The sequence below is a fragment of the Pseudophryne corroboree genome, chromosome 4 (genome assembly GCF_028390025.1).
Source record: "Pseudophryne corroboree isolate aPseCor3 chromosome 4, aPseCor3.hap2, whole genome shotgun sequence".
Taxonomy (NCBI): domain Eukaryota; kingdom Metazoa; phylum Chordata; class Amphibia; order Anura; family Myobatrachidae; genus Pseudophryne; species Pseudophryne corroboree.
Window position 1 is genome coordinate 909696254 of NC_086447.1, and position 24975 is coordinate 909721228.

At 46.3% G+C, this 24975-nt stretch overlaps 1 protein-coding gene across 5 annotated transcripts in view; it reads right to left on the reverse strand.

Annotated features, from left to right (window-relative positions):
- Positions 1 to 24975, reverse strand: part of CDC42BPA (CDC42 binding protein kinase alpha) — a 289458-nt gene that overhangs the window by 158945 nt on the left and 105538 nt on the right. For all 5 annotated transcript variants that reach the window (XM_063918950.1, XM_063918951.1, XM_063918949.1 and 2 more), the window contains exon 3: positions 12810 to 12893. In XM_063918950.1, the coding sequence (XP_063775020.1) occupies positions 12810 to 12893 (84 nt within the window). The remainder of the gene's footprint in view (positions 1 to 12809; positions 12894 to 24975) is intronic.

Genomic DNA, 24975 nt, shown 5'->3' on the forward strand with positions numbered 1-24975 from the left:
GTATGTGACATGGGCCAACACAGATGGGGAGAGATCTGGAGAGGATAGCTATATTTGGGAATCATCCGCAGAGAGATGATAATGAAGTCTGAAACGGCGGATAAATTTGCCAAGAGACGTGGCATAAACAGAGAACCTTGCGGTTCTCCATCTGATAGAGGTAGGGAAGAGGAGGTGGATCCAGAAAAGAAAACACTTTAGGAGCCATTTGATAAGTAGGATGAGAACCAGGACAGGCCATTGTCCTGAAGAGTTACCGGATGGAAACTCGACAGTCATTATGTCGACAGGGTCAAAAAGGTTGACAGTGTCTGCAGTCAACACAATAAATGGTCAACACATGAAGAGTAGAGTTCCAGGACAATGAGGAGTAATGGCCTTATAAAAGTGGTAACACCATTCACTTACCTAAAGCTGGGTACACACTTGTTTAATCACCGGCTGATCGGGTCAACACTCCCGATCAGCTGGGCTGTGTGTGTATACAGCTGTGACCGTCCACTTATACAATGGACAGCCCGTACTTCAGATATCGGGAGAGTGGGCAGACTATTGTATAAATGTGTACCCACCTTTAGTCAGTGCTCTGTGTCTCTGGAGTGTTGGGAACGAAGGTCTGACTGAGGCTGGCCCAGTAGGTTGTGTGAGAGAAGAAAGTGTGCGAGAAGGATGCAGAGAATCTCTCAAGCAGCTTGGAGGGGCACTGGATCTGAGAGATGGGATGGTCACCTGAGACACTAGTTAGGGTCAGAATTTATTTTGTCAGAATAGTAATCACTGCACTCTGGAAAAATGATGGACCTATACCGGTAGAGAGTTAATAGTACAGATTTTTGGTAGAGTTGGGGATCAGGAGGAGAGATAGTAGTGTAGGAAGATGAGGAAAGAGTAGATACTTCATTTGTGGTATCAAATGAAGAGAAGGTGGTAGAGAGCTCAGGGAAGGAACCGAGCAGATGATAGGCTGAGAAAGAGGAAACCATCTCATGTCCTTGAGGTAGGGAGCAAGATCTTGGGCAATGATGGTATTAGCGACAGGAATGAGAACTTAAACGTTCTAAAAAGGCATTTGGGGTTAAAAGCCTATGCAGAGATAAGATTGGAAATATGTATGTTTGGCAGTATCTAGAGCAAGGTGCCAGGAATGGTAGATAGCAGTACATATGTGGGCAAGTCATTTGAAGTACTTATGAATAATGTTCTGCTTTACAGAAAAGTTTTTGAAGATGTCCTGTTACTTTAAAGTGTCATGGCTGACACTGCTATCGACATGAAGCATGGAAAGCAGCTGGAGCCACTTCATCAATGGCCATTGTAAGGTTTGGTTAAGATGTGGTGCAGCAATAGATGGAGAACTAGCTCTGGGAACTTTGTTTTGGTGTGACTGCCCACAGTTCGGTCTGTTGGTGAACGTTCTATCAATATTATAAGCTAAAGGTTAGTCAATGTATGAACACTCCATTGATCTGAATGGCCACAGGTGGGGCAGACTGTGAATGGTGTCCATCCATATAAGTTGAACGTTGGTCAGTGTATGAACACTCGTTGATCTGATTGGCCACAGACTGGCCTATCCATGTGAATTGTCCAGTGATTTGACTGGATATTGGTTAGCAGGTCTGTGAATAATTTATTGATACGATAGGCTACAGGGTGGCCAGTGAGTGTACGTTCTATTGATCCGACTGTTCACAGAGCTAAACTAACCTTTGGCCAATCTATTTATTTGTTTGGCTATTAATTAGTATAGCCCTGTAAAATGTTGAGTACATTTATAGATAAAGGATGCCCCAAGCCTTATCCATTATGTTTCTGGGGAGATCTGTTCCAGGCTACACTAGTGGGATTTCTAAGATTATTACAAACAGCACAGAGAGCCCAGTACCGAAGCAACATAATGAAGAGCACAGAGAGCCCAGTACCGGAGAGACATAATGAAGAGCACAGAGAGCCCAGTATCGGAGAGACATAATGATGAGCACAGAGAGCCCAGTACCGGAGAGACATAATGATGAGCACAGAGAGCCCAGTACCGGAGAGACATAATGAAGAGCACAGAGAGCCCAGTACCGGAGAGACATAATGAAGACCACAGAGAGCCCAGTACCGGAGAGACATAATGACGAGCACAGAGAGCCCAGTATCAGAGAGACATAATGATGAGCACAGAGAGCCCAGTACCGGATACACATAATGAAGAGCACAGAGAGCCCAGTACCGGAGAGACATAATGATGAGCACAGAGAGCCCAGTACCGGAGAGACATAATGAAGAGCACAGAGAGCCCAGTACCGGAGAGACATAATGACGAGCACAGAGAGCCATAAAGAAGAGCACAGAGCCATAATGAAGAGCACAGAGAGCCTGGTACCTGAGAGACACAACGAAGAGCACAGAAACTCTGGTATGTGGGAAACATAGTGAAGAGCACAGGGAGCCCAGTACTTCAGAGACATAATAAATAGCACAGAGCTCAGTATCAGAAACATAACAAAGAGCGCAGTGCTTTTGATACTTGAGAGACATAACTAAGAACACAGAGAGTGCAATACCTGAGAGAAATAACGAACAGCACAGAGAGTGCAATAGCTGAGAGACATAATGAGGAGCACAGAGAGCTTGATATAATGAAGAGCACAAACAGTCCAATACCTTAGAGACATACCGAAGAGCACAGACAGCTTGGTACCTGAGAGACATAACAAAGAGCAGAGAGAGTCCGGAACCTGAGAGACATAATAAAGAGCACAAAGAGCCTGATACCGGAGAGACATAATGAAGAGAACAGAGAGCCTGGTATCACAGACATAATGAAGAGCACAGAGAGTCCATATCTGAGTGACATAATGGGAGCACAGAGAGCTTGGTAGCTGAGAGACATAATGAAGAGCACAGAAAGCTTTATGCTTGATATAACGAAGAGCACAAACAGTCCAATACCTTAGAGACATACCAAAGGGCACAGGGAGCTTGGTACCTGAAAGACATAACAAAGAGCACAGAGAGTCCGGATCCTGAGAGACATAATGAAGAGCACAGAGAGCCTGATACTTAGAGACATAATGGGGTGCATAGAGAACATGATACATGAGAGACATAATGGAGAGCACAGAGCATGATGCCTGAGAGACCTAATGAAGAGCACAGAGAGCTTAGTATATGAGAGACATAATGAGGAGCAGAGAGAGCCTGGTATCTGAGAGACATAATGAGGAGCAGAGAGAGCCCAGTATCTGAGAGACATAATGAGGAGCAGAGAGAGCCTGGTATCTGAGAGACATGATGAGGAGCACAGAGAGCCCAGTATCTGAGAGACGTAATGAGGAGCAGAGAGAGCCTGGTATCTGAGAGACATAATGAGGAGCAGAGAGAGCCTGGTATCTGAGAGACATAATGAGGAGCACAGAGAGCCCAGTATCTGAGAGATGTAATGAGGAGCACAGAGAGCCCAGTATCTGAGACATAATGAAGAGCATAGAGAGTCCATATCTGAGAGACATAATGAGGAGCACAGAGGGCCTGGTATCTGAGAGACATAATGAAGAGCATAAAGAGCCTGGTGTCGGAGAGACATAATGAAGAGCACAGACAGCCCGGTATCTGGGAGACATAAGGAGGAGCACAGAGAGCCTGGTGCCTGAGAGACATAATAAAGAGCAGAGAGAGCCTGGTGCCTGAGAGACATAATGAAGAGCACAGAGAGCCTAGTATCAGAGACATAATGAAGAGCATAGAGAGTCCGGTATCTGAGATACATAATGAAGAGCATAGAGAGCCTGGTGTCTGAGACACACAATGAAGGGCACAGAGCTTGATGCCTGAAAGACATCACGAAAAGCACAAAGAGCCTGGAGCCTGAGCTAGTTCAACACATACTTGTGAATAGAAGCCAGCCCTGCTGCTGGCCACAAGCGTCACCAAAAACATGTCCGACATTCTTAGAGAATGTAACCGGCTGCCAAATAACTTGTATAATCAGCTACAGCATAGCAGGAAAAATACAGAACCATTGGAATTGCTGCAGGAACTTTTAACCTCTCTGCTAAAGTTTTCCTTGGCACGGTCGTCCTGAATCGGTGAGTGGAGAAGAGGTTTCAGAAGAAAGTCACGTTGGATACGTCGCCAAGATAAACGTGTTATGTCCAGAAATTGTGAAATGTAGAGGGGTGGGGGGGTTTAAAAATGACTATAGAATATAAACAAACACGGATGTCATGCAATCAACCTGTTCTTAGAATAGCCGGCAGATTGCCCTTTATGTAAGTTTGTAGGGAATTTGGGATATTTTTGTATTATTTGATGAAAAAAAGATGGTGATCTTGATTTCATCCCGTGTCACAACCTCATAAGAGGGCAACATATAGAGGAGGACTGAGTGAAGAAGAAAACTCCTGAACATCTTGCCCATCACAAGCTTCAGCTCATTACCACCAAGAAGAGTCGTGTACCCAAAAACCACAAAAAAAAACCAACCCAAAGGCCAACCAATCAAAACTGTAAATAAGAAACCCAACTCCATGGTTACCCATTAATTACCCTCGTCGCCACCACTGCCACGAATGGCTAGGAAGAACCTTGTCACAGTAAGTAGTCCACGGGTGTCGCAATGTTTTTGATTTTGGCCTATGTAGCCGAGTTACTGCATATAAGGCCTCAGTAAATTCCCACAGGGAAGAGGTCGACACGTCAGTAAAACGATATTCAGTTCAGCACAGTACAGGAGATTTCTCTCTATCGCTCCCACAGTCTTACAGTAAATATGTAAGTGATAAACAGGAACGCACCGAGAACATACTTCCCCTTCCGTGGGAACTGTGTATATCGGAGACTGAAGGGGAAGATGACATTTTCCAGCAATCTCACCCAGCTTCCTAAATTCTAACATATGTAGGTCAGCAATTTCTGCGGGGACTTTACGCTGAGGAAAGAAGACTGAGGCTGAGAAACGTGCCCTGTGATTTCCCATGGTACGGTCTAAACGAGGCTGCAGATAAACGCTCCGTTTCAATGCTGGCACGGACTTTAATAAACACAAACTGCATATAAACGAGGGCCCATTGCTTGGAGTATTGTATCATGTTAGACACAGAGATATACTGGATAGAGATAAACCGCCAGCCATACATGTCCGTCAGGGGCCGGGAACCTTGGGCTATATCAGTGTGGCGGCTAAAATCTATCCAAGCTCAGTATGCCAGTTATACATATATATGATTCTATTAACTGGATTAACAAACAAACCCAACGCATATTATTACTTCTAGAAAACCAGCCCATCAAAATGACGGAACGTAACATTAATATCAGCACCGGTGGGTGTGCTCCTCCGAGCACATCCAACACTTGAATTGCTCCGTCCGCCGCCATCTAGTGGCCGCCGGTGTGCAAAACACTTGAATTCACCCCATATTGGGGAGGAGCAGTGTCAGCCTTTTATTATATAGGACATCATATATTTCAAAGGACATAACTATGAAGTGGGGAGGGAACGGTGAGTGAGCTAGAATCAAAGGGTCCGTGGCAGCCGGCTATACCAATACACCGAAGTTAGGTAGTTTCAGCTGGCTAAATCACTCGGATCAGGCTTAATAGTACTGTTTGTTATCTGCAATTAAATTAAATTGCTCTTAAATCAGAAGACGTGTGAAACTTGATACTGTTCCGTGTGCCACATTTGGCGCGTATGACGGGGGTCGCTGACCCCTGGGTCTAAGTGAACAGAATTGAATTGCAAGCTTTCAAGACAACTTAGTTTACTTTCTCAAGCAAGACACCAAAGCAGCCTCAAATCCATCACATTACCTAATAAAGGGGGTCAGTGTCACTTGATCACCAATTTCCGTTTATTTTTTGGTATTTCAGGGTTTGCGATTCCTGGTTTTCATGGCAAATTAAAAATATCTGTGGAATGCATGATTATACCATAGAAAACTGACACACCCATATCACGCCCTTACGGCAGTCGCAATGAACGCACACTTTTTGTGAGTTTGCGCCCAATTCAGCCCTGGTATCAGCCAGACAAAAAAAAAAAAACACCAACACAAAATGCGAAAGAAGACACATACCCAGTAAATAAAATTACAGTCTCAAACTGCATTTAAGGCTGACACTGAGTAAGGACCAGTGAGTGGCGATCGGATCTATTCATGAATCAACGGTTGCTATGGGCAACTTCTCCCCTCTTTTACAGCTTCATGAATAGACCCCCATGTTTTCTCCTCATTACCGTGCATAATCTCTGCCATGAGCCGAATGAGTGCATATCCCCTTTATTAATTTACGCAACAGTCGCACATTTTACAGCGCACGCTGTAAAATGTGTGAGGTGAGGTAAAATGTGAGGTAGATGTGAGGTAAAATATGAGGTAGATGTGAGGTAAAAGAAGCATCGATACATCGCTGCACAGCGCCTTCGCGACCATTCCACTGGAACACTGCGGAGAATTGAATTGCCCCCAGAATTATTAAACACAACAACTATTAACACCCAGGAAAGATCCAAATGTGATTTTTATAACCAGAACCTAACAACAGTAGTGATGACTGATTAGTGAATGCATTATAAAAGCTATTCCGCCATACATTAAAGTGCAGCACGCAGGAAAGGCTGCCATACTGTGACTCCTGAGATTCACCTATTAATTAGCTAGGGGCCAGTAACAGAACATCTCATCACCTCCTGCCTCATTACCTCACTGTCGGCGCTAGACCAGTGTGCATTCAGAGGCGCCAGTCCACTGCCTCAGCACACAAAATGGCTGCCTCCACTGGATCTGCTTTCACCAACTGGAAGCCGGGTGAATGGGGCAGCACGTCACAGCACTGTGCACATATGTTAAAACAAATCTTAGCCAGGCAGTGATCTGTATATTTACAGATCGCTTTCCCAGGAATTTCCATGTAGAAAAGCACCACATAAGTGGCATTACACATGAAAAACTCCAGATAACAAGGTGAAGTCACGCCTGATTAATGGTCATGCAGCAAATGATGATTTACACAGTCTGCAGTTGCAGAATCCTCAGTGGGAGCAGCTAAGTTACAGTACTGAGTATTGCCTGGAGAGGGACGTACATAAAGAGTTTAGATTTGGTAAATGTGGAAACCCCCCCCGTAAGCGCTAAACAACTTCTCATGTAACTGTTCACAATTCAATTGCACAAACTGTATGCTAATAGATTTTGTGTCCTTATACAGCCATTATTTCCAACAGGGGAACATGTTTTCCCGGTTACTCAGCAAACAGTACAGGAGAAGCAGATGGAGAACCATGAAAGGCCACAATCGACAGGAGAGTCTCATTTCGGGAACACGACTATTTTAATACCTCTGGAAACTGACTTTTTTTTTTTTCATTCCATCGGCTGCCATGGTGCAGTTTGTTTATCAAATATTTTATTTCCAAGGAAATAGTCAAGTGAAGCAGAGGAGAAAGGGTTTTCTTGGAATTGTTCCTTCCTTAGGCCTTCAGGAGATTATCCTGTATCAGGCTTAGGCAGCTGGTAGCTCTTTTTGTAGTTGTGGAACTACAAGTCCTAGCATTCCATGCCAGCCTTGGGACTAGAAGCTGTTGAGCCATCACTTCCTTACTTTAGCATTTACTAGGTTTTTAACTCTTGGAGAAGGTCGTGATCTAATGATATACACATTTCCACAGCATGTCTTAGACTTATAGACCGCAACATCTGGAGAGGTGGAACGTGGAACGGACAAGCATTATGGCCATTTTCCCGGAGATGTGATCTATTGAGACTTGGGACCCATCATCAGAGACACTTCTTGGGAGGGGGTCTTATCTTTGCGGCTACTGATGATATGAGATAATGAGGACAACAGGCTATTTGCATATTGACCCCTCTCGTGCTTCATTCATGGTCAGTGTCCCGGCTGTATTAAGCCAAGCTGCCGCTGTCCAATCAGATTACACATCTCTCATTTCCATTGGCTTATTTAGCTGTAAGCGACGTATGTGGGGTGTTTGGGTTTAATAACATTTATATGGAAAAGGCAAATAGAAAATCTTCCCTCAGGTCTACAAAAAATTAACATTCACAGGCCTGACATATGCGGGATGCAAAAGTTGAACCTTAGGAATGTTAGCGACCCACCTGATGAGGTCACCTGACTGTGGTAGGTGGGCCCATATTTTCTGGCCAAAAATGATACCAAAAACTCAATTTGACTTCATGTTAAATATCAAAGTTTATTATAATTGTTCTGACTGCCAGTGTTCTTAGTGTTTAGAGTGTGTGTCTGCATTTTCTCTTTTCTCTCTGTGGCACTGCATGTCTTCGCATGGTAGTACCTCTTATAATATTTAGAATTAGGATGTCCAGTACAGCCCCCTCCCATACTTTGCACATACACTGGTCAGTGGTGCCAAAACTGTGCTAGCTTTTTGTTATTAAAAATACAAATCTGATTTAAAAAAAAAACAAATCTAAAATGATTTACTAATGGCAACACGTGTCCCTCATTCACATACGGTTGTAAGCTTGCGAGCAGGGCACTCCTACCTCTGTGTCTGTCTGTTTTTACCCAGTTTTGTTCTATTACTGTCATTCTAATTGTAAAGCGCAACGGAATATGCTGCGCTATATAAGAAACTGTTGATAAATAATAAGAAATAAATAAGGGTGCAAAAGCTCTACCACAAAGAAGAAAAATATGAAGTGTTAAGAATGTGACCCCACGTCCCGTAATCTACCGTACGCGTCCCCAGTAGTTGTATCATTTCCATGCAGCGGCTATCGCTAGATCACCACTAAATATCTGAATCTCGGCGTTTTTCTGCTAACTGGAAAATATTTGCACTGTGCGACCTCAGACTGTGGTCACAAAAACCACACGGGACCAAAGAATGCAGAAACGTACAGGAAAAGGGTCCTCTGGGCAGCGGCTCAAACATACCTTCGCTTTTATCTCTGGCGATCAGAGGGTTACAGATATTAAAAGAGAGAGAGAAAAATGTCTTTATTCAGCTAATATATGTCTAATCGGTCTTCCTTCCAAGAATTATAAATAGACATGAGAGGTTTTTTTCCTATGTAAGGCGTTCTGAGCCTTCTTCCCAGGAGCCAGATCTAGATTTCTGCAACCGCCGATCTGTTACAAAGCAATTGGACCAATATTTTTGCAGTTGCCGCTACCCCTGGAAGGGGGGTTATGGAAAGTCTGTCTTCCCGTATTGTGTTACGCTGTAGAATCTGACCTACAGCATCCACACCCCAGACAGCTGAAGGACAAAAGTGACTTTCTGCTGCGGGCAAAGAGACCCTCTAGCACAGTGATGGCTAACCTTGACACTCCAGCTGTTGTTGAACTACACATCCCAGCATGCCCTGCATCAGTTTTAGCACGGCCAAATAACAAAACCGTAGCAGGGAATGCTGGGATATGTAGTTCAACAACAGCTGGAGTGTCAAGGTTAGCCATCACTGATCTACCACCCTCCACTCCTTCTACGAAGTCCCACTGCGCCATCACTGCCATAAGATGGGGCTTATAGCAACGGAAGAGATCTCTAGGATTATATATTTACCTAACGGACTTCAAAATAAGTTATTAATTGGTTATACAGCAATTAGTATTGAAAGAGCTCCCAACACGTACCGAGCTTTAATGGAAGTAGATATTCTGGGATAAATTTCATTTAGCGTGCAGTCCCTGCGATCTGATGCAACGCGCACACCCAGGTATTACGGTACACAAAATATTACTTATTTCAGCACTGTGACATCACGGATTTCTAGGTTGCATCAATAATATATTGTGCCCCCAAGATGGCTGCCTCCCATGGTACTTTCATGGGTAGGAGGAACAGCCCACGCGGGATTCTGTGGGTATAAATTTAATGTACTTTGTGTTTCATATTTTGTATACACCCACTGCAGCGCGCCCAAGATGACGGTCTAATTTGCAATCTCCAGTAGCATGCTTTAGGGTTCTACTGCAGAAAAGTGTTAATAAATGATCATTATTATCGGTTCAATCCACAAAATAGCTGATCCCACTATGTGCCTGGTGACAGCACAAGTTCAAAGGGTGCAAAAATGAAATGGATAAACCATTTTGTGGTGCAAGGTGATGCATTTTTCCACATTCAGGGAATATACCATCTGCTTTTGCAGGAATACTGCAGTTTTATTTTACACTGAGATTAATAGCGGAATTAGGCCCTGTCCCTAACTATTCACTGCCAAATATTTTAAGTCACCTCTCCGCCCTCTGTGCACAACAAACATTTTTTTTGCAATCGCACCTTGTGGCTGACCACCATACAGCAGAGCTTACAAACAAAGCCATGTGATGGCACCAAGTTTTTGATTCCGATTTGGAAGTAAAGCAAAAAAAAAAAAGAAAAAAAAGCAGCAAGTAACTTTGGATCTGGAACAAACCATGTTGCAATGCAAGGGGAGCAAACACGTGTATATGTTTTCTGTGCAGGGTAAATACTGGCTGCTTTTGCATGAAGCCCACACATGCCGGACAGCTTTATTTTTACCCTGCAAGTTAGACTTCAGTTTGGACACACCTCACCCAACTCTAAAGGTGGGTACACACTGGCCGATATATATCGCGGGTCCGTCGGCCAGTGTGTACAGGCGATATGTCTGTGAACTCCGTTGTTCACAGACATATCGCGTCGGCCCCGCAGCACAGCTGACGGCCAATATATCTACCGATATATTGGCGCAACGCTGTGTGTGTACGGGCGGTTGGCCGACCGCCTGTAAACATGCTGCGGCAGCCGGCGGTGACTGACAGCTGAACTGGGCGGGCATGTGTACACGCCCACCCAGTTCATGACGTCAGTCCCCCGACCCATCCATAGATATATCTGCTGACCAATTGATCGGCAGATATATATATATCAGTGTGCACCCACCTTAACTCTCTCTGCACAGGTTACATCTGCCCCCCTGCAGTGCAGAAAGGTAATGCCCAGAAGCAGTTACTTGCTTCTGCTTTACTTCCAGATACGAATTGGCCTACTGACTTACTGCCCTTTTTCTGCATTTAAAATGTGCCTTGTAAGGATACTCAGCACCTAGCGTGGCCAATTTGCAGATCATTCTGTTTAACTTTTGAAGACATGAAATTGGAAAGTTTGTGATTTGCAGCCGTGCGGAAAAATACCAGCGTAGGTTACAATCAGGTGCCCAAAATACCATAGAGGAGGGGGTGCACGGGTACAGAGGACTGTACGCCCGCAGAGCGCCCACACACACTTTAATCAACAGTAATATGTTATTCTCTAAAGACGACCCTCTCCCTTAATAATTATTACATTGTGATGGTTGATGGAATCCAGCTGCAATTCGGAAATTAAAGACGTACGAAACCTAACCTACAGGACGCCTGATATGTAAAAGAACACGGCAGAACACTCAGACATATTAAGGTGGTTACACGGTATTTAATATTCCATGCAGAGGCGTGTGAAGCAGTTTTCTGTTGAGCGGATGATGTGTCCTTTAATGAGAATGCTGACGGGAAGTCTGCATGGGAGAAATATTGTACACCAATCACAGAGAGTCTCCAAGATCTTCAGTTCTGGTATAATATTACAACTTGTATAGATTTATTTAGTCTGGAACGTTAGCGTTCGTTATGTTCTATAAGCCGGTTTGTAGTTTAGGTCCTTTAAATAGGACCAGTCGTGTTACAGAGTAAAGTCCTGTCAGGTGAAGAATGTCCAGAGGGGGATTATATGGGCTCGGTTTACAAAACACGCTGGATTTACACAGAATAATTGCCGTTAGTTTGCACCGGTGTTTCTGGTTAGGCCAGTCACTGTACTTTACGATGCACGCCAACTCCACGCTGTCAGGAAATTGCGCCACATGTCTATGCGTGGAGATGGAAGCAGAAACTTGAAAGTTTTTAGGGCAAAAGTGTATTCGTCAAATCAGTTCCCCTCCATGCAGCGAATGATGGCCCTAAATATGATCTCCAAGCACAGCGTTATCTAGCTTCAATAATCTCACGCTGCAAAACGAAATCTCGTCTTCTGTGCGGTTCCGCTCGTCTTGTCTTTCTCCTTTACATACCAGCACATTAGGATTGTCATAATCGGGGTAATGAACTAAAGGATCAGCGAATAAGACGGCAGCAGACCGTCATGTGACAATGATTCTGAGGCGTGCGTACGGCGAGCGGGAGCCCGTCTCAGGCTGAACATTGGACATTAACATAAGGTAGTAAGTCCGGCTTCAGCGGCATCACACAAGTACAGTCACTGCGCATCGGACTCATAAGCTCATCTATATCCTATATAATAAAAGGCTAACGCTGCTCCTCACCTCTACGGGGGAATTCAAGTGTTGCATGCATCAGCGGCCTCTAGATGGCGTCTGTAGGAACAATTAAGAGTGTTGCTCCATCGGGTGCGCACAGACGCTGGCATTACTGCTATGCTGTTCCGTCATTTTGACGGGCTGGTAACTAGTGTGTGTGATATATATATATATATATTTTGCTGGCGAATGGTCCAAGCAGCCGGATCACCTGTGCCATCGCTGGCCATGGACTGGAAGATGACCGCGCACATTCTGATTGCATTTACACCTAATAACCAATTAGATAATTACTGGACTTTGCTGCGACATGGGGACAACAGACCAATATCGGATGCAGTATCGCGGCGTTTGCGGCTAGATCTATCACTAGCAGCGTACAGCATAACCTGGAAAGCAGCTGTATTAATACGAGACAGGTTTCTCAATCCGTGTGCTCCCTTTACAGTGATATACTGTCCCTTTATATCTTCCATTGCGTCCTCAGAGCCCCCGCTCCCCTCTCACCTCCGCTCTTTTCAGCATCTCCCATTTATTCAGTATTTTCATGGCAAACACTTTGCCGGTATTTTTCATCTTCACCACCGCAACCTGTGAGAGCAGAAACAGAAGACGATCAGTCAGTGTTAGGGGTTATTTCATCCATGTTAGTCAGATAGGACGTGAGCCAGGCAGGTATTATGCATCTAACTCTATATCCGGCTGGCTGCTTCCAGGTGTCCCCCTATATATCTCTACAGGTGCTTTAAGGGGCCGCTATACTGAAAACACGAGCTGCGTTACACACAGGCACAAATGCATTTACAAAATATATAGATGTTAAAGTCTCTCCTCAGAGCAAGATCTTATAGACTATTTATCAGTCCTGCCCAAACACGGGCTGACTCCATCTTGTTTAGGTGACCGGTAAATTTATACTTGAACATGAAGTCCCGCCCCTCCCCCAAGTGGTAAAATGGCTGCATCGCAGATTGACATCTCTACCCTAGACGCGGTCACCGGTTGGCTGGAAAAATACTGTGAGCAAATGCGCCACTGAGAGCGCGTGTATTGCAAACGGCGGACAGAACCCTCACGTTGTCAACTATTTGCTGTATTTACCTCATCTGCTTTATGTATGCTGCATTATCCTTATCTACATCGCTTGTCGGTAATACTACAATACATAACACTGTACAGAGCACTGAGGTATTCAAGATAAGCAAGCTACTTTTAGTTTTATTCTTTTTTTTATTTTAATTAAGGAAAAAGGAAGCAGGTCTCTAAAAATATTTTCCACTAATAAAATTCCCTCCTTCATTCCGCGCAGATCAGTGATGTTCCAACATTTCCACTGCACATGCAGACCGGACCACAACAGAAAAAAAGGGATAAGGAGGAGGAAGCTGGGAGCCGCAAATTAAAAGTTGGAGGGGCCACATCTGGCCCTATGCATCATACAAAAATGCACGTGAGCAGTCACGCACCAGGTTGCATTAAACAATATAACACTTCCATACAAAAAGAAAACGGTTACTTCTAGAAGGTGCATTGGCTGAATAACAACGTAAGAAAAATAAGAATTTACTTACCGATAATTCTATTTCTCGGAGTCCGTAGTGGATGCTGGGGTTCCTGAAAGGACCATGGGGAATAGCGGCTCCGCAGGAGACAGGGCACAAAAAAGTAAAGCTTTTACCAGATCAGGTGGTGTGCACTGGCTCCTCCCCCCATGACCCTCCTCCAGACTCCAGTTAGGTACTGTGCCCGGACGAGCGTACACAATAAGGGAGGCAATTTGAATCCCGGGTAAGACTCATACCAGCCACACCAATCACACCGTACAACTTGTGATCTAAACCCAGTTAACAGTATGATAACAGAAAGAGCCTCTTAAAGATGGCTCCTTAACAATATAACCCGAATTTGTTAACAATAACTATGTACAGTATTGCAGATAATCCGCACTTGGGATGGGCGCCCAGCATCCACTACGGACTCCGAGAAATAGAATTATCGGTAAGTAAATTCTTATTTTCTCTATCGTCCTAAGTGGATGCTGGGGTTCCTGAAAGGACCATGGGGATTATACCAAAGCTCCCAAACGGGCGGGAGAGTGCGGATGACTCTGCAGCACCGAATGAGAGAATTCCAAGTCCTCTTTTGCCAGGGTATCAAATTTGTAGAATTTTACAAACGTGTTTTCCCCCGACCACGTAGCTGCTCGGCAGAATTGTAATGCCGAGACCCCTCGGGCAGCCGCCCAAGATGAGCCCACCTTCCTTGTGGAATGGGCCTTAACAGATTTAGGCTGTGGCAGGCCTGCCACAGAATGAGCAAGTTGAATTGTGTTACAAATCCAACGAGCAATCGTCTGCTTAGAAGCAGGGGCACCCAACTTGTTGGGTGCATATAGTATCAACAGCGAGTCAGATTTTCTGACTTCAGCCGTCCTTGAAATGTATATTTTTAAGGCTCTGACAACGTCCAACAACTTGGAGTCCTCCAAGTCGCCAGTGGCCGCAGGCACCACAATAGGTTGGTTCAGGTGAAACGCTGATACCACCTTAGGGAGAAAATGCGGACGAGTCCTCAGTTCTGCCCTATCCGAATGGAAGATTAGATAAGGGCTTTTATAAGATAAAGCTGCCAATTCAGATACTCTCCTGGCGGAAGCCAGGGCCAGTAACATAGTCACTTTCCATGTGAGATATTTAAAATCCACCTTTTTCAATGGTTCAAACCAATGGGATTTGAGGAAATCTAAAACTACATTTAGATCCCACGGTGCCACCGGAGGCACCACAGGAGGCTGTATATGCAGTACTCCTTTAACAAAAGTCTGTACCTCAGGAACTGAGGCCAATTCTTTTTGGAAGAATATTGACAGGGCCGAAATTTGAACCTTAATAGATCTCAATTTGAGACCCCTAGACAATCCTGATTGTAGGAAATGTAGGAAACGACCCAGTTGAAATTCCTCCGTCGGAACACTCCGATCCTCGCACCACGCGACATATTTTCGCCAAATGCGGTGATAATGTTTCGCGGTGACTTCCTTCCTTGCCTTAATCAAGGTAGGAATGACTTCTTCTGGAATGCCTTTCCCTTTTAGGATCTGGCGTTCAACCGCCATGCCGTCAAACGCAGCCGCGGTAAGTCTTGAAAGAGACAGGGACCCTGTTGTAGCAGGTCCCTTCTCAGAAGTAGAGGGCACGGGTCGTCCGTGACCAACTCTTGAAGTTCCGGGTACCAAGTCCTTCTTGGCCAATCCGGAGCCACTAGTATTTCTTACTCCTCCTCACCGTATAATCTTCAATACCTTTGGTATGAGAGGCAGAGGAGGAAACACATATACTGATTTGTACACCCAAGGTGTTACCAGTGCGTCCACAGCTATTGCCTGTGGATCTCTTGACCTGGCGCAATACTTGTCCAGTTTCTTGTTGAGGCGAGACGCCATCATGTCTACCATTGGTCTTTCCCAACAGTTTATTAGCATGTGGAAGACTTCTGGATGAAGACCCCCCTCTCCCGGGTGTATATCGTGTCTGCTGAGGAAGTCTGCTTCCCAGTTGTCCACGCCCGGGAAGAACACTGCTGACAGTGCTATTACGTGATTCTCCGCCCAGCGAAGAATCTTGGCAGCTTCTGCCATTGCACTCCTGCTTCTTGTGCCGCCCTGTCTGTTTACATGGGCGACCGCCGTGATGTTGTCCGACTGAATCAACACCGGTTTTCCTTGCAGGAGTGGTTCCGCCTGGCTTAGAGCATTTTAGATTGCTCTTAGTACCAGAATGTTTATGTGAATAGACTTTTCCAGGTTCGTCCATACCCCCTGGAAGTTTCTTCCTTGTGTGACTGCTCCCCAACCTCTCAGGCTGGCGTCCGCGGTCACCAGGATCAAATCCTGTATGCCGAATCTGCGGCCCTCCAATAGATGAGCCTTTTGCAACCACCACAGAAGATATACCCTTGTCCTTGGCGACAGGGTTATTCGCAGGTGCATCTGAGGATGCGACCCTGACCATTTGTCCAACAGATCCCTTTGGAAAATTCTTGCATGGAATCTGCCGAATGGAATTGCTTCGTAAAAAGCCACCATTTTTCCCAGGACTCTTGTGCATTGATGTACAGACACCTTTCCTGGTTTTAGGAGGTTCCTGACAGGTCGGATAACTCCTTGGCTTTTTCCTCGGGAAGAAAAACCTTTTTCTGAACCGTGTCCAGAATCATCCCTAGGAACAGCAGACGTATCGTCGGAAAACAGCTGCGATTCTTGGAATATTTAGAATCCAGTCGTGCCGTCGAAGAACTACTTTAGATAGTGCTCTTCCGACCTCCAACTGTTCTCTGGAACTTGCCCTTTTTAGGTCGTGCAAGTAAGGGATAATTTAGATGCCTTTTTTCTTTGAAGAAACATCTTTTCGGCCATTACCTTGGTAAAAAGGCCCGGGGTGCCGTGGATAATTCAAACGGCATCGTCTGAAACTGATATTGACAGTTCTGTACCACGAACCAGAGGTACCCTTGATGAGAAGGACAAATTTTGGACATGGAGGTAATCCTTGATGTCCAGGGACACCATATAGTCCCCTTTTTTCCGGTTCGCTATCACTGCTCTGAGTGACTTTATCTCGATTTGAACCTTTTATGTAAGTGTTCAAAACATTTTAGATTTAGACTATGTGTCACCAAGCCGTCTGGCTTCAGTACCACAATATAGTGTGGAAAAATAATACCCTTTTCCTTGTCGTAGGAGGGGTACTTTGATTATCACCTGCTGGATATACAGCTTGTGAATTGTTTCCAATGCTGCCTCCCTGTCGGAGGGAGCCGTTGGTAAAGCAGACTTCAGGAAGCTGCGAGGAGAAGATGTCTCGACTCTCCAATCTTTACCCCTGGGATAATACTCGTACGATCTAGGGGTCAACTTGCGAGTGATCCCACTGCGCCCTGAGACTCTTGAGACTACCCCCCCACCTTGAGTCCGCTTGCACGGCCCCAGCGTCATGCTGAGGACTTGGCAGACGCGGTGGAGGGCTTCTTTTCCTGGGAAAGGGCTGCCTGCTGCAGTCTACTTCCCTTACCTCTATGTCTGGGCAGATATGACTGGCCTTTTGCCTGCATGCCCTCATGGGAAAGGAAAGATTGAGGCTGAAAAGACGGTGTCTTTTTTAGCTGAGATGTAACTTGGGGTAAAAAAGTTTGGATTTCCCAGCTGTTGCTGTGGTCCCCAGGTCCGATGGACCGACCCCCAAATAACTCCTTCCCTTTATACAGCAATACTTCCATCTGCCGTATGGGATCTGTATCACCTGACCACTGTCGTGTCCCTGACATCTTCTGGGAGATATGGACAACGCACTTATCTTGATGCCAGAGAGCAAATATCCCTCTGTGCATCTCACATACATATATATAGAATGCATCCTATTAAATGCTCTACATGAATAAAATATTTTCAGTCAGGGAATCCGACCAAGCCAACCCAGCACTGCATCTCCAGGCTGATGGCGATCGCTGGTCGCAGTATAACCACCGTATGTGTGTATATACTTTTTAGGATATTTTTCCAGCTTCCTATCAGCTGGCTCCTTGAGGGCGGCCGTATCTGGAGACGGTAACGCCACTTGATAAGCGTGTGAGCGCCTTATCACCCTAAGGGGTGTTTCCCAACGTACCCTAATTTCTGGCGGGAAAGGGTATAACGCCAATATTTGCTATCGGGGTAACCCTACGCATCATCACACACTTCATTTTATTTTATCTGATTCAGGAAAAACTACAGGTAGTTTTTTCACTCCCACATAATACCCTTTCTTGTGGTACTTGTAGTATCAGAAACACGTAACACCTCCTTCATTGCCCTTAACGTGTGGCCCTAATGAGAAATACGTTTGTTTATTCACCGTCGACACTGTATTCAGTGTCCGTGTCTGTGTCTGTGTCGACCGACTGAGGTAAATGGGCGTTTTTAAAACCCCTGACGGTGTTTCTGAGACGCCTGGACCGGTCCTAATAGATTGTCGGCCGTCTCATGTCGTCAACCGACCTTGCAGCGTGTTGACATTCTCACGTAATTCTCTAAATAAGCCATCCATTCCGGTGTCGACTCCCTAGAGAGTGACATCACCATTACAGGCAATTTCTCCGCCTCCTCACCAACATCGTCCTCATACATGTCGACACACACGTACCGACACACAGCACACATCTGACAGAGGACAGGACCCACTAGCCCTTTGGGGAGACAGAGGGAGAGTCTGCCAGCACACACCAAAAACGCTATAATTATATAGGGACAACCTTATATAAGTGTTTCTCCCTTATAGCATCTTTTATATATATACAATATCGCCAAAATCAGTGCCCCCCCTCTCTGTTTTAACCCTGTTTCTGTAGTGCAGTGCAGGGGAGAGCCTGGGAGCCTTCTCTCCAGCTTTTCTGTGAGAGAAAATGGCGCTGTGTGCTGAGGAGATAGGCCCCGCCCCTTTTTCGGCGGCCTCGTCTCCCGCTATTTTTGAAGTTAGGCAGGGGTTAAATATCTCCATATAGCCTCTGTGGGCTATATGTGAGGTATTTTTTGCCTCTAATAAGGTTTTTATTTGCCTCTCAGAGCGCCCCCCCCAGCGCTCTGCACCCTCAGTGACTGTTGTGTGAAGTGTGCTGAGAGGAAAATGGCGCACAGCTGCAGTGCTGTGCGCTACCTTTATGAAGACTCAGGAGTCTTCAGCCGCCGATTTTGGACCTCTTCTCTCTTCAGCGTCTGCAAGGGGGCCGGCGGCGCGGCTCCGGTGACCATCCAGGCTGTACCTGTGATCGTCCCTCTGGAGCTAGTGTCCAGTAGCCAAGCAGCAAATCCACTCTGCACGCAGGTGAGTTCACTACTTCTCCCCTAAGTCCCTCGTTGCAGTGATCCTGTTGCCAGCAGGACTCACTGTAAAGTAAAAAACCTAAGCTAAACTTTCTCTAAGCAGCTCTTTAGGAGAGCCACCTAGATTGCACCCTTCTCGTTCGGGCACAAAATCTAACTGGAGTCTGGAGGAGGGTCATGGGGGGAGGAGCCAGTGCACACCACCTGATCTGGTAAAAGCTTTACTTTTTTGTGCCCTGTCTCCTGCGGAGCCGCTATTCCCCATGGTCCTTTCAGGAACCCCAGCATCCACTTAGGACGATAGAGAAAACATAATAACTTTTATTGGTATACTTTACATTATTAATGGACAACTGGCTTATACAAGTGAAATATGAAAACCATGATGGAAATTGGAGAATAAAGCAGAATAAAGCAATATTTACATATGCAGAGACCGGGGCCGCATGTAATGAAGTCTGGATTGGCCGTAATAAACTATCTTTCGGGTGACCAATGCATTATGCCAATACTAATAAGTAATTTTTTTTATAATTAAAATAAGATTTTACTCACCGGTAAATCTATTTCTCGTAGTCCGTAGTGGATGCTGGGGACTCCGTAAGGACCATGGGGAATAGCGGCTCCGCAGGAGACAGGGTACATCTAAGAAAGATTTAGGACTACCTGGTGTGCACTGGCTCCTCCCCCTATGACCCTCCTCCAGACCTCAGTTAGGATACTGTGCCCGGAAGAGCTGACACATTAGGGAAGGATTTTGAATCCCGGGTAAGACTCATACCAGCCACACCAATCACACCGTATAACTCGTGATATTATACCCAGTCAACAGTATGAATATAACAGAGCCTCTCCACAGATGGCTCAACAATAACCCTTTTAGTTAACAATAACTATACACAAGTAATGCAGACAAACCGCACTTGGGACGGGTGCCCAGCATCCACTACGGACTACGAGAAATAGATTTACCGGTGAGTAAAATCTTATTTTCTCTGACGTCCTAGTGGATGCTGGGGACTCCATAAGGACCATGGGGATTATACCAAAGCTCCCAAACGGGCGGGAGAGTGCGGATGACTCTGCAGCACCGAATGAGAGAACTCCAGGTCCTCCTCAGCCAGGGTATCAAATTTGTAGAATTTTGCAAACGTGTTTGCCCCTGACCAAGAAGCAGCTCTGCAAAGTTGCAAAGCCGAGACCCCTCGGGCAGCCGCCCAAGATGAGCCCACCTTCCTTGTGGAATGGGCCCTTACAGATTTAGGATGCGGCAGTCCAGCCGCGGAATGCGCCAGCTGAATTGTGCTACAAATCCAGCGAGCAATAGTCTGCTTAGAAGCAGGAGCACCCATCTTGTTGGGTGCATACAGGATAAACAGCGAGTCAGTTTTCCTGACTCCAGCCGTCCTGGAAACATAAATTTTCAGGGCCCTGACTACGTCCAGTAACTTGGAATCCTCCAAGTCCCTAGTAGCCGCAGGCACTACAATAGGTTGGTTCAAGTGAAAAGCTGACACCACCTTAGGGAGAAACTGAGGGCGAGTCCTCAATTCTGCCCTATCCATATGGAAAATCAAATAAGGGCTTTTACATGACAAAGCCGCCAATTCTGATACACGCCTGGCCGAAGCCAAGGCCAATAACATGACCACTTTCCACGTGAGATATTTTAGATCCACGGTTTTTAGTGGTTCAAACCAATGTGATTTTAGGAAACTCAACACCACGTTGAGATCCCAAGGTGCCACTGGAGGCACAAAAGGGGGCTGAATATGCAGCACTCCTTTTACAAATGTCTGAACTTCAGGTAGCGACGCTAGTTCTTTCTGGAAGAAAATCGACAGAGCCGAGATCTGTACCTTAATGGAGCCTAATTTCAGGCCCATAGTCACTCCTGTCTGTAGGAAGTGTAGAAATAGACCCAGTTGAAATTCCTCTGTTGGGGCCTTTTTGGCCTCACACCAAGCAACATATTTTCGCCATATGCGGTGATAATGTTTAGCGGTTATTTCTTTCCTGGCTTTTATCAGCGTAGGAATGACTTCTTCCGGAATGCCCTTTTCCTTTAGGATCCGGAATTCAACCGCCATGCCGTCAAACGCAGCCACGGTAAGTCTTGGAACAGACAGGGCCCCTGCTGTAGCAGATCCTGTCTGAGCGGTAGAGGCCATGGGTCCTCTGATATCAGGATTTTGGTACTTACCGATAAATCCCTTTCTCCGATTCCACAGGGGCCACTGGAGCGTAGTTACAATGGGGAAATAGTAGGCAGTAATTGGGAGCTGGCACTTTAAAATTCTCACACTGTGGCTAGCTCCTCCCCTACTATCTCCCCTCCAAGCCAGTCTACGTAAAACTGTGCCCGAGGAGAGCTGTAATATACAAACCGTAAGGTAGAGGAGGTTAATGACGCCCTGTAACCCAGGATAACACAAACCCAACCTGGAACAGAACCTAACAAACAACCGGCTAGCCCGAACTCAACAAGCAGTCATATGGTGATCTGCAAACCGTTAAGCAAAAAACAAGGAGGAACAGCGCTGGGCGGGCGTCCAGTCATTTCTTGAAGTTCTGGGTACCAAGCTCTTCTTGGCCCATCCGGAACCACGAGTATCGTTCTTACTCCTCTTTTCCTTATTATCCTCAGTACCTTGGGTATGAGAGGAAGAGGAGGGAACACATAAACCGACCGGAACACCCACGGTGTCACTAGAGCGTCCACCGCTATCGCCTGAGGGTCCCTTGACCTGGCGCAATATTTTTCTAGTTTTTTGTTTAGGCGGGACGCCATCATGTCCACCTGTGGTTTTTCCCAATGGTTTACTATCTGTTGGAAAACTTCTGGATGAAGTCCCCACTCTCCCGGGTGGAGGTCGTGTCTGCTGAGGAAGTCCGCTTCCCAGTTGTCCACTCCCGGAATGAACACTGCTGACAGTGCTAACACGTGATTTTCCGCCCATCGGAGAATCCTTGTGGCTTCTGCCATCGCCGCCCTGCTTCTTGTGCCGCCGTCGGTTTACATGGGCGACCGCCGTGATGTTGTCTGACTGGATCAGAACCGGTTGGTTTTGAAGCAGGGATTTTGCCTGACTTAGGGCATTGTAAATGGCCCTTAGTTCCAGAATATTTATGTGTAGGGAAGTCTCCTGACTCGACCATAGTCCTTGGAAGTTTCTTCCCTGTGTGACTGCCCCCCAGCCTCGAAGGCTGGCATCCGTGGTCACCAGGACCCAGTCCTGTATGCCGAATCTGCGGCCCTCCACGAGATGAGCACTCTGCAGCCACCACAAGAGAGACACCCTGGTCCGTGGAGACAGGGTTATCAGCCGATGCATTTGAAGATGCGATCCGGACCATTGGTCCAAGAGGTCCCACTGAAAAATTCTGGCATGGAACCTGCCGAATGGGATCGCCTCGTAGGAAGCTACCATCTTTCCCAGGACTCGTGTGCAGTGATGCACCGACACCTGTTTCGGTTTTAGGAGGCCTCTGACCAGAGATGACAGCTCCTTGGCTTTTTCCTCTGGGAGAAACACTTTTTTCTGGACTGTGTCCAGAATCAGTCCCAGGAACAGTAGGCGTGTCGCAGGAACCAGCTGTGACTTTGGAATATTCAGAATCCAACCATGCTGGTGTAGCACCTCCTGAGATAGTGCTACGCCCACTAACAACTGCTCTCTGGATCTCGCTTTTATCAGGAGATCGTCCAAGTATGGGATAATTAAAACTCCCTTTTTTCGAAGGAGTATCATCATTTCGGCCATTACCTTGGTAAATACCCTCCGTGCCGTGGACAGGCCGAATGGCAACGTCTGGAATTGGTAATGACAATCCTGTAGCACAAATCTGAGGTACTCCTGGTGAGGATGGTAAATGGGGACATGTAGGTAAGCATCCTTGATGTCCAGAGATACCATGTAATCCCCCTCTTCCAGGCTTGCAATAACCGCCCTGAGCGATTCCATCTTGAACCTGAATTTTTTTAGATATGTGTTCAAGGATTTTAAATATAAAATGGGTCTCACCGAACCGTCCGGTTTCGGTACCACAAACATTGTGGAATAGTAACCCCGTCCCTGTTGAAGTAGGGGCACTTTAACTATCACCTGCTGGGAGTACAGCTTGTGAATTGCCTCTAATACAGCCTCCCTGTCTGAGGGAGTCGTTGGTAAGGCAGATTTGAGGAAACGGCGGGGGGGTAATGTCTCGAATTCCAGCTTGTACCCCTGAGATACCACTTGAAGGATCCAGGGGTCCACTTGTGAGCGAGCCCACTGATTGCTGAAATGTTTGAGACGGGCCCCCACTGTACCTGGCACCGCCTGTTGAGCCCCAGCGTCATGCGGTGGACTTAGCTGATGAAGCGGGGGAGGACTTGTGTTCCTGGGAACTGGCTGAATGCTGCAGCTTTTTCCCCCTACCTCTGCCTCTGGGCAGAAAGGACGCGCCTCTACCTCGCCTGTTCTTTTGGGGACGAAAGGACTGCACCTGATAATACGGTGCTTTCTTTGGTTGTGAGGGGACATGTGGTAAGAAAGCTGACTTCCCAGCCGTTGCTGTGGACACTAGGTCCGAAAGACCATCCCCAAACAACTCCTCACCCTTGTAAGGCAAAACTTCCATGTGCCTTTTAGAATCTGCATCTCCTGTCCACTGCCGGGTCCATAACCCTCTTCTGGCAGAAATGGACAGCGCACTGATTTGAGATGCCAGCCGGCAAATATCCCTCTGTGCATCTCTTATGTAAAAGACTGCGTCTTTAATATGCTCTATGTTAAGCAATATAGTGTCCCTGTCTAGGGTGTCAATGTTTTCTGACAGGGATTCCGACCACGCCGCTGCAGCACTGCACATCCAGGCTGAAGCAATAGCTGGTCTCAGTATAACACCAGTGTGTGTATATATAGCTTTCAGGAGAGCCTCCTGCTTTCTATCAGCAGGCTCCTTTAGGGCGGCCGTATCCGGAGACGGTAGTGCCACCTTTTTTGACAAACGTGTGAGCGCTTTATCCACCCTAGGTGGTGTTTCCCAACGTGACCTATCCTTTGGCGGGAAAGGGTACGCCATTAGTAATCTTTTTGAAATCACCAATTTTCTATCGGGGGAAGCCCATGCTACCTCACACACATCATTTAATTCTTCAGAAGGGAGAAAAACTACTGGAAGTTTTTTCTCCCCAAACATACCCTTTTTTGTGGTACCTGGGGTTACATCAGAAATGTGTAAAACATTTTCATTGCCTCAATCATTTAACGAGTGGCCCTAGTGGACATTACATTTGCGTCATCGTCGTCGACACTGGTATCAGTATCCGTGTCGACATCTGTGTCTGCCATCTGAGGTAGCGGGCGCTTCAAAGCCCCGGATGACCTTTGAGACGCCTGGGCAGGCACGAGCTGAGAAGCCGGCTGTCCCACATTTGGCATGTCGTCAAATTTTTTATGTAAGGAGTCGACTCTTTCGCGTAATTCCTTCCACAAGTCCATCCACTCAGGTGTCTGCCCCGCAGGGGGTGACAACACATTTATAGGCACCTGCTCCTCCTCCACATCAGCCTCCTCATCAAACATGTCGACACAGCCGTACCGACACACCGCACACACACAGGGAATGCTCTGATAGAAGACAGGACCCCACAAAGCCCTTTGGGGAGACAGAGGGAGAGTATGCCAGCACACACCAGAGCGCTATATAATACAGGGATTAACTAAATTATATCCCCTTATAGCTGCTGTATACTTATATTGCGCCTAAATTTGTGCCCCCCCCTCTCTTTTTTACCCTTTCTGTAGCGTAGTCTGCAGGGGAGAGCCAGGG